Source organism: Crinia signifera, chromosome 5 (genome assembly GCF_055691185.1).
Source record: "Crinia signifera chromosome 5, ASM5569118v1, whole genome shotgun sequence".
Lineage (NCBI taxonomy): Eukaryota > Metazoa > Chordata > Amphibia > Anura > Myobatrachidae > Crinia > Crinia signifera.
In genome coordinates this window covers 293,028,348-293,038,463 of record NC_139221.1, presented here as the reverse complement: position 1 = coordinate 293,038,463, position 10,116 = coordinate 293,028,348, and the positions used below count along the sequence as shown (strand labels likewise).

General features: G+C 42.2%; 1 protein-coding gene across 2 annotated transcripts in view; it reads right to left on the bottom strand.

Moving 5' to 3' along the window:
- Positions 1 to 415: 415 nt before the first annotated feature.
- The window catches only part of PIP4K2A (phosphatidylinositol-5-phosphate 4-kinase type 2 alpha), a 132,484-nt gene continuing 122,783 nt past the window's right edge, over positions 416 to 10,116 (bottom strand). For both annotated transcript variants that reach the window (XM_083189288.1, XM_083189287.1), the window contains one exon: positions 416 to 4,433. In XM_083189288.1, coding sequence (XP_083045414.1) covers positions 4,353 to 4,433 — 81 coding nt within the window. In that variant the 3' untranslated portion in view covers positions 416 to 4,352. The remainder of the gene's footprint in view (positions 4,434 to 10,116) is intronic.

The following is a 10,116-nucleotide window of genomic DNA, read 5'->3' as shown; positions in this document are numbered from 1 at the left end:
CCCATGGCAACCAATCAGCACTGAAGTAACATCTATAATTTGCATAACATAAAATTATACAAAGCAGATCCTTAAAATATCCACTAGAAATGCCAGCGCCGCTCACGGTGACCGTTCTTTCTTTGGGTGCGATATTTAACAAAACATCAATTCATTGACATGGTTGTACTTGTATTTATTTAGACTAAAAGGACAGTCGCTGTGAGCGATGCCTGAATTTTTTAGCGGATATTTTGAGGATGTCTCACAGCAACGTTGACACTCAAAGGGTTAAGAACCATGGGGGTAAAGTTACTAAGTTGGGAGGTCTACTGAAGATGGGATGATGCGATAGCAACCAGATTCTATCTATTATCTGGACAGATCGAAGGTATTAACGAGCTGTGAAATGTTCCGGAGAAGCTATAAGGACCACTACAGGAAACAATGCTTCCTTTAATAAATATATTATTTAACTTACAGATATATTGGTGCATATAGAAAAAGTGCTCCCCCACAGTTATGTCATCTGAAATAACTTCTCAAATTATTATTTTCTTGAAACTATTGTTGATATTACTAGGAGTTTGATAAAACACAGTAACTTGCATTTAAGGTTTAGTGGGCCTAAAAATAATAGAAGAATACCGTATATACTCGAGTATAAGTCGACCCGAATATAAGCCGAGGCACCTAATTTTACAACAAAAAAACTGGGAAAACTTATTGACTCAAGTGGGACCCTCACTCGAGTATAAGCTGAGGGGGGCTTTTTCAGCATAAAAAATGTTCTGAAAAAGTAGGCTTATACTCGAGTATATATGGTAATTGCATTACAGGAATATTTGTATGCACCTCCAAATGGAAAAAAATGGAAGTATAAAACAAAAAGAATATATACCACAGCTACAGTAGCTTTCTCTCCCATGTCTGCAGTTCAAGCAAAATTGTTCCAAAATTTGGCTGCATAGGCCTTATGAAAGAAACCTAATAACACAGACAGAACTTACCTTTCTTCCCTAGCAGGAGACATTTTGTCAGACACAAACATATACCTGACAGTGAATGCAAGACTCCAAGCAAATGGCAATGAATGTAAGACTCTGCACAACAAGGACACATACTTTTCCTCACCATCCTATCAAATAGTGGTTCTCAAACATGCGGCTTGTAAAACTTGTGTTTGTACCATAGTTGATTCTGAAAGATCTGCCCATACTTTATTGTGATCACCATCAGAAAGAAAACTGCAAGGGCTCCAGGAAGCCTTCACAAAATGGAGGCGGGCATTTTGTGGGCTGAGCCGATTTCCAAGAGAATGAAATCCCTAGGATACAATGACATCTCCGCGGCATTAGGCAGAACATGGGTCCAGCCCACAAAATGGCTGCCTCACAGACTGAACAACACATTTTAGAAACTAAATTTCAGAAAATGTAAATCCTTAAGCAAACCGATTGTAGTTAGAAAGTTCCGTCCAGAGGAAGTAGTAATTTGTTTTTGTTTTATAGGTGTTTTTACAAATTATTGTATAAACAATGAAAAACTCATATTTGAACAGTTTCTACAACTAAAATTTAAAGACTGTACACATGCATAATTTGTTAGACAGATAGAAAATTCCACTCAAATTTCACAAAAACAGACTTTTATGCTTATTTATTACGTGACCATGATGGGCATCAATGAAAACAATTCCACAGCAACCAAGGCAAATGCTTAAATAACTCCTAATGGAACGCCATATTTTCTTCATACATAAATGCCATTTCTCAAGATTACTTGTATGTGACTTATTCTCTGCTGCCCCTACTGTACAGAACAACAGAATAGTTCAGCGTACAAAATGGCTGCTTCTGCTGAGTGTGGGCACTTATTATTACCATCTTAACACCGACTGGAGTAAAAAAGGACACATGGGCAACAACAGGCTTGAGCTCAGAGGCTGCGCTGCACTGAACAAGAACAGTGTAAGAGCAAAATAAAATTGCAATGGTATATGTTAAGGCAAGAAAACAAACAAAAAACAAAATCAGAGATGATACCACAGTCAAGAACCAAAATAGGTCCCAAGTTGGTAAATTTAGAGTACAGTTTAGAAATCCTCTCTAGTACAGATGTGCCCTCTTACACTGTGCTGCACTTAGGCTAAGCAGCCCTTCCAGGTGCGCCCGGTGCCATTAAACCAGCGCGGCAAGTGTCACATATCAAATGAATCAGCGCAGTCTCACAAAGCAGCTTGCTGCCACTAAGATCCATTTCCAGCTGAAAATAACACAAAAAGATGATCAGTGCATGCCAAGTTCCACAGAATCTGAGGGCTCAATCCCATCAGGTGCCTCACGCCTCATGGCATATTAAGGCTCGTTGTAGGAAAACACATCCGTACATCAAGGTAAAACTGGAAAAATGGAGCAGTGTTACTGTAAGTGTTAATCAATGTGCCCCGCTTCTTACCAGAACCACTCTGAGGTGATTGGGTGAGGGTTTAGTTTTCAATGGAAATGTTTATGAGATTTTCAACTTGAACCTTAGTTCTGCTGGTGACAGGTCCTTTGTAAACTATATATTGTCAAATGTGTGGTCAGTGATGCAGGAATTATGGGCCTTATTCTGGTTGGTGCGGTTCTGTCCGCGTGCGGTCGGTCCGCCGATGTTTGGTGTTTGCGCATGTGCAGAGGCATATCTGCGCATGTGCGAACGGCAGGCACTTCCAAATACTGCATGAATTTTGTACACTCCGAACAGGGGGAGGAGAGGGGCGTGAAGGGCTGTTTTGGCTCATTACCATATGTGTACGCCCAGAGTTTCATGGGCGTTCCCATGAAAACGCTGGGCGTACGTATGGTAATGCGGCCGTGACGCACGTGTGGGGGGCGGACATATGTCATAGCCGGATGTCAGCTGCCCGCCCATATCTCTGCTTTTGCACTGAGAAATGCCCGAGTGGTCTGGAGCACTCTGTGCTGCCTGACCACTCGGTCCTGCATTCGATGGGGGAGGTTCCCAGAGATGTAGGAGGTGTACACGCGAGAAATCCACTCGTGCTCTGTGCGGTCAGCGGCTTACCGCATTCGGACGCAGTGAGTGGTCCGTAGGGAAGGCGGGGCTCAGGACGCTCGGCCCTGTCCAGATAAACGCATCCGACCGCACCGACCAGAATAATGCCCTATGGGACAAATGATTTATTTTGCCTTGTGAAGTGATAAAGCGGAAGGTGATAACGCACCAGCCAATCAGCTCCTGACATTTTTCAAACCCAACCTGTAACTAGGAGCGGATTGGCTGGTGTGTTATCACTTCACAAGGCTTAATAAATCCAAATTCCAACAGAAAACATGGACATTTCACCATATAAGCCTCATAAGACAACCCCCCCTCCCAAATAAACAAGTAAACAAAGTGTAGGAAGCACCCAGACAATGAATACACATTACTGTTCAATGATATTGTTGTTTGTTTGTTTTTGTTTTTTAGCAACACATAAACTTAACGTCTACTAAAAATATTTGATACAGATATGAATATCACAGACTGGGAAAGGGAACAGAAATGCCATCAAGCTATGACGTTCTTTGTCAAGGATGGTCGTGTTTGTTTCAAAAGCTATAGAATCAATTGCTTATTGATAATGCCTAAAACTATGCAAGCAAGTTGTCTTTGTAACATTAAAGTGGACGGTACATTGACACTCCCAAAAAAGACGATGCAGTGCATTTTAAAGTGCAGAATATTGTGGCATAAGTGTAAAGACGTAGGTACACTGTCGTTATGGCATTACCGCTCCTAGTAAGTTGATATTAAGCAACACAGGTTGCAACGCTGGTCTGTATATTCATGAGCAATTGTCCACCCGTCCTTACAGCGCAGTTTTCTTGCATGTGATACATTATCTCTTTCCTCTGCTACTACTGTATTGAATACTGACTTAACGACCTAATTTAAAAAACAAGACAAAATAACAAAAATAAAATAAACTGATCTACAGTTTACGGTTTGATACCATTTTAATAAACTTCACATGCATTTTGCTCTGCTGGACCTCAAATACTTCATCCGTGGATTAAACGTGGCGTGCATCTGTGCGTTATATTTTCTGTGCAACTTTGAAAAGCCGATTCAGTTTTTTGTTTTTTTTCCTTCTTTAATGAAACATGAAAAAGTAAAAAATAACTAGAACTATGCCAGGAAGCGACGAAAGTTAGTTATCTCCCACGCAAGTCATCTTTGCCAGAAGATGCAAGTTTCCGTAGGTCCTTCTCTGCATGATGAGCTTAAGTTACAGCACTGTCTTGTCTGTCTGTCTTTCCACCCAAACTGCATCAATGTCTGTCTTGTCTGACTTGAACTTATCTCTTGGATCTCAGAAGAGGTTACGTCAGGATGTTGTTAATAAAGTCCAAAAACCTCTTAGAATACTGTTCTGGATTAACAGTGGAGATCTCTGCACCTGCCTGTAGAGGGAATTGTATAATTACAGTGATTAATACACACCAACATTTTTTGGTATTTAAACATGAAATATTGACAGGTCTATTTTTTTTTGTATTAACCCTTTCATTGCACTACAACGGTGCAGTGGCACCAGCAGCATTTAGGACAGGGGAGAAATATAGGCATTTGGCAACTTTTTCGGAATACCACAAAGTCTCTGCTACACAAATCATATGTCTAGTTGGCTTCTAGTAGTATGAAGAGAGCATTGTAGTATGATCTGCTGTGATGTCAAAAAGGGAGGGGCTTCCCTAGCCAAATGGTGCCAATGGTAAGTGACAAGTTAAAAGTGTCACTCATGTTTTATAGAATCTGATATATTTAAGTTCTGGCAACAAGTGAGAAAAACACAGTGGGCTTTCTCCAAAAAAACATCAAATGGTTCTAGCTGAAAAAAAATAAAAAAATCAACGATCTCTACAAATTACATTGTACCATTGTATGGGGAGAGTTACTTGATGCAAATTATCAACCAATGAAGGAGCCAGTAATTCTCTTTATAGATAGAAATCTTTCTTCTTCTCAGGCTGGTATTATGCTGAGATTCTGGCTCACAGAAAGGAAATTCTCCCTTCGACAATAGCGGTCAGTGTGAGCGACCAGTAAGTCAGTGTTTTTAACCCCTTCCCGACATTTGACGTATATATACGTCATGGCCGGGATGTACTTCCCGACACATGACGTATATATACTTCATGACTTTAAACTGTCCCCGCGTCTATAGACGCGGGTACAGAGGGACGATGTCTGCTGTCCCTGACAGCAGACATGTCCCTGCATGCCCAGGGGGGGCTGCGATGCCGCCCCCCCGTCGGCGATCGCTGTGATTGGCTGTTCAGTGTGAACAGCCATTCACAGCGTTTTCCTGTGTTACCGGCGAATCAGACGCTCGGTAACACAGGTGTCAAACACCGCCGGGCGTCAGGGGGCATGAGGGGGTCATCGGTGACGACGACACCTCACCCCACCTGCCCCCAAGGCTGTGATTGGTCCGTGGGACCCACGGACCAATCACAGCCAAGGCGCGTGATTTAAACTAACGGTGACTGCGCTGCAGACGCCATTCCGGTCTGGAATTGCGTGCAGAGCGGTCACCGTGCCAATCTGTCGTGATACATACCTGATCCTTGCCTGAAACTTACCTGATCACCGCTGGTAGCGTGCTGCCAGCAGCTGGATACTTCCTGGATCTTGTGACTTCTGTGTGTGCTGCTGCAGCAGTGTCATAGAGTCACAGATCGTGAGAGATAGGGACAGATAGTGACAGAGAGTGATAGAGAGTGCTATATTTTGTGTCTGCTGCACCCCCTTTTGTGCTGATCACTATATCTGAGGTGATCAGCAACTTTTTGGGGGTGCAGAGTTTTTTTTTTTATATATATACCTGTCAGTTGCAGCAAAGGTTGTGCTGCCTGTGCAACTGACTGCTGCCCCCCCCTGCTGCCCCCCCTTTTGTGCTGATTGTGCTGATTAATTAACTGATCAGCAACTTTTTGGGGGTCCAGGGTTTTTTTTTTAATATATATATATATACCTGTCAGTTGCACCAAAGGTTGTGCTGCGTGTGCAACTGACTGCTGCCCCCCCCTGCTGCCCCCCCTTTTGTGCTGGTCAGTTTTAATTAATTAATCAGCAACTTTTTGGGGGTCCAGGTTTTTTTTTTTAATATATATACCCTGTCAGGTTGTGTGTCTGCTGCCCCTCACTGCTAATTAGTGGTGCATCACTGCATCACTGATCTGCAGTTTTTTTAAATTGTTTTTTTTTTGGAGAGTGCTGTGGTTTATTTTTTTTTTTAATTGTTTTTACACCCACGTTGCTTTTGTGGGTGTCCTGTTGCCTTTGAGCGCTGTTCAGTGACGGACGTTACTGACCAACATCTGTGCTCAATTTTTGGCGCAGGACATTTTTTTTTTAACCCCTTCAATTTTTTTTTTTTATTGGGATCAAATTCCTGTATAAAGTATTTTTTTTCTGCACTACATACACACTACACACTACATACCCCCCGTGTTGAAATAAAGTTTGTACCCCCCCTACACTATACACGTGTTGAAACATTACACTTACAGAAACACAAAAATAAAAATGTCATCCCAAATGTCATCCCAAATGTCATCCCAAATGTCATCCCAGTCATCCAGAAGAATGTATTCAGCGGAGGAGGCATATGCCATGCTTGCCTCTGACTCTGACACAGCCAGTGATGCAAGCGGGGAATTTGAAGGATTCGCCTTAAGCTCCTCTTCCTCCTCTGCTGATGAGGGACCCCCTCAAAGACGCCCCCGTAGAGCAGCTGAGACCCCCCCCCCCAAATGATTGATCCCGTATGGACCCCACCACCAGACAATTTTGAGCCCCAGGTTCCTGAGTTTTTGGCCATCCCAGGAATCCAATTTGATTCAGCAGGTCTCAGAGAAATTGACTTTTTCAAATTATTTTTCTCTGATGATTTTATAAATTTAATGGTGGACCAAAGTAATTTATATGCCCAGCAGTTTATTACTCAAAACCCCACGTCATAATTTGCTAGGTGGACCCCTGTAGATGCAGTAGAGATGATGACGTTTTGGGGTCTGGTGTTACATATGGGCATAGTAAAAAAGCCAGAAATTAGGCAATATTGGAGTACAGATGTTCTGTACAGCACCCCATTTTACCGTATGGCCATGACTCGGACTCGTTTTGAGATAATCCTTAAATTTTTACATTACACCGATAATACACTGTGCCCACCCAGAGATGATCCCACCTTTGACCGGCTATTCAAAGTCAGGCCGGTCATTGATCATTTCAGTGCCAAATTTGCAGAGATGTACATCCCTGAAAAATTTATTTGTATTGACGAGTCCCTTATACATTTTAAAGGAAGGGTTAAATTCCGCCAGTACCTTCCCAGTAAGAGGGCAAGGTATGGCATAAAAAATGTATAAGCTGTGTGAAAGCACCTCAGGGTACACCCACAGGTTTAGGGTATATGAAGGGAAGGATTCAAGAATTGAACCGCCAGAATGCCCCCCCTCCCTCGTAGGTGTTAGTGGAAAAATTGTCTGGGATTTAGTGCACCCCTTCCTGGATAAAGGTTATCACCTCTATGTGGATAACTTTTACACTAGCATCCCCCTGTTTAAGGCCCTTGGTTCAAGAGGTACAGCAGCTTGCGGTACTGTGTGTAAGAACCAAAGAGGCCTCCCAAAAACGCACATTGCCCAAGTAATGAGAAGGGGTGAAAGCAGGGGAATATGCACCGAAAATATGTTGTTGGTCAAATATAAGGACAAGAGGGATGTCCTTATACTGACAACAATTCATGGAGACAGTACCACCTCCATCCCTGTACGAGGTACCAGTACCCACACCTCAAAACCTAATTGTATCCTAGATTACAATAGGTACATGGGCGGAGTGGATCTTTCAGATCAGGTACTGAAGCCGTACAGTGCCCTGCGGAAAACAAAAATCTGGTACAAGAAGCTGGCCGTGTATATCATCCAGATGGCACTGTATAACGCTTACGTGCTATTCCGTTCCAGAGGGGGACATTTATGCACTTTCAAGAGGAAGTCATAAAGGGCCTAATATTTGGGAACCAGCAGGCAGAGGGCCCCAGTACTTCTAGTACTGGCCCCCGTATTGTACCAGGGCAGCATTTTCCTAACGAAATCCCCTCCACTGCAAGAAAGGGCAGGACACAAAAAAGGTGCAAAGTTTGCTATAAAAAGGGAATAAGAAAGGAAACTATTTTCCACTGTGAAACTTGCCCCGACAAACCCGGCCTATGTATAAAGGAGTGTTTTAAAATATACCACACATCTATGGATTATTAGGTTCATCATTTCACCGTGCTTCGGGGGTCTTGCTAATGCCACATAGCACCCACCATTCATTCCACCAGAATCTGAGCTGCAAAATCCAAAAATCACTCCTTCCCTTCTGAGTCCTGCCATGCACCCAACTGGTATTTTTTGGTCACATATGAGGCATTGCCATACTCGGGAGAAATTGGGGCACAGATTTTGGGGTGCTTTTTCTCCTTCATACCTTCTGAAAATGAAAAATTTTGAGCCAGAACTGCATTTTTGTGTAAAAAAAATGTAATTTTTCATTTTCACTGCCCAGTTGTATCAAAATTGGTGAAACCCCTGGGGGTTTGAAATGTACACTATACCCCTAGATGAATTCCCTGAGGGGTGTAGTTTGCAAAATGGGGTCACTTGTGGGGGGGTTCCACTGTATTGGTGCTTTGGGGGTCTTGCTAATGCGACATAGCACCCACCAACATTCCACCAGAATCTGTGCTGCAAAATCCAAATATCACTCCTTCCCTTCTGAGTCCTGCCACTTTTTGGTCACACATGAGGCATTGCCGTACTCGGGAGAAATTGGGGCACAGATTTTGGGGTGCTTTTTCTCCTTCATACCTTCTGAAAATGAAAAATTTTGAGCCAGAACTGCATTTTTGTGTAAAAAAAATGTAATTTTTCATTTTCACTGCCCAGTTGTATCAAAATTGGTGAAACCCCTGGGGGTTTGAAATGTACACTATACCCCTAGATGAATTCCCTGAGGGGTGTAGTTTGCAAAATGGGGTCACTTGTGGGGGGCTTCCACTGTATTGGTGCTTTGGGGGTCTTGCTAATGCGACATAGCACCCACCAACATTCCACCAGAATCTGTGCTGCAAAATCCAAAAATCACTCCTTCCCTTCTGAGTCCTGCCATGCACCCAAATGGTATTTTTTGGTCACATGTGAGGCATTGCCGTACTCGGGAGAAATTGGGGCACAGATTTTGGGGTGCTTTGTCTCCTTCATTCCTTGTGAAAATGAAAAATTTTGAGCCAGAACTGCATTTTTGTGTAAAAAATGTAATTTTTCATTTGCACAGCCCAGTTGTATCAAAATTGGTGAAACCCCTGGGGGTTTGAAATGTACACTATACCCCTAGATGAATTCCCTGAGGGGTGTAGTTTGCAAAATGGGGTCACTTGTGGGGGGGTTCCTAAATTTTAGCATCTTATGGTGCCTAGAAACCTACATGGTGCCTAAAAAATAATCTCATAAAAAGGAGGCTCCAAAATCAAGTAGGTGCTCCTTCTATTATGAAGCCTGTGGTTTGGTCAACGTGCACACTAGGGCCACATATAGGATATTTATGAAAACAAAAGAATTGGGGGAATCAATTTTTAGTCACATTTCTCTAGTAAAATCTACTGTGTTCCTTAGAAAAATGTATTAAAATTGCAAATCTGCAAAAAAAATGAAATTTTGAAATTTCACCTACACTTTGTTTTAATTCCTGTGAAACACCTAAAGGGTTAACAAACTTCCAAAATGCTGTTTTGAATACTGTGAGGGGTGCAGTTTTTGAAATGGCATCATTTATGGGGGTGTCTCACATACAAGTCCCTCAAAGTCACATCAGAACTGAACTGGTCCCTAAAAAAATCAGTGTTTGAAATTTTCTTGAAAATTTGAGAATTTGCTATTCATATTGTAAGCCTCCTAGTGTCCAAAAAAATTAAAAGGAAGTTGAAATAATGATGGAAACATAAAGTAGACATATGGTCTATGTTAGTTATTAACTATTTTGAGTGGTATGATTATTTGTCTCACAAGCAGAAAATTTAACATTTTGCAAATT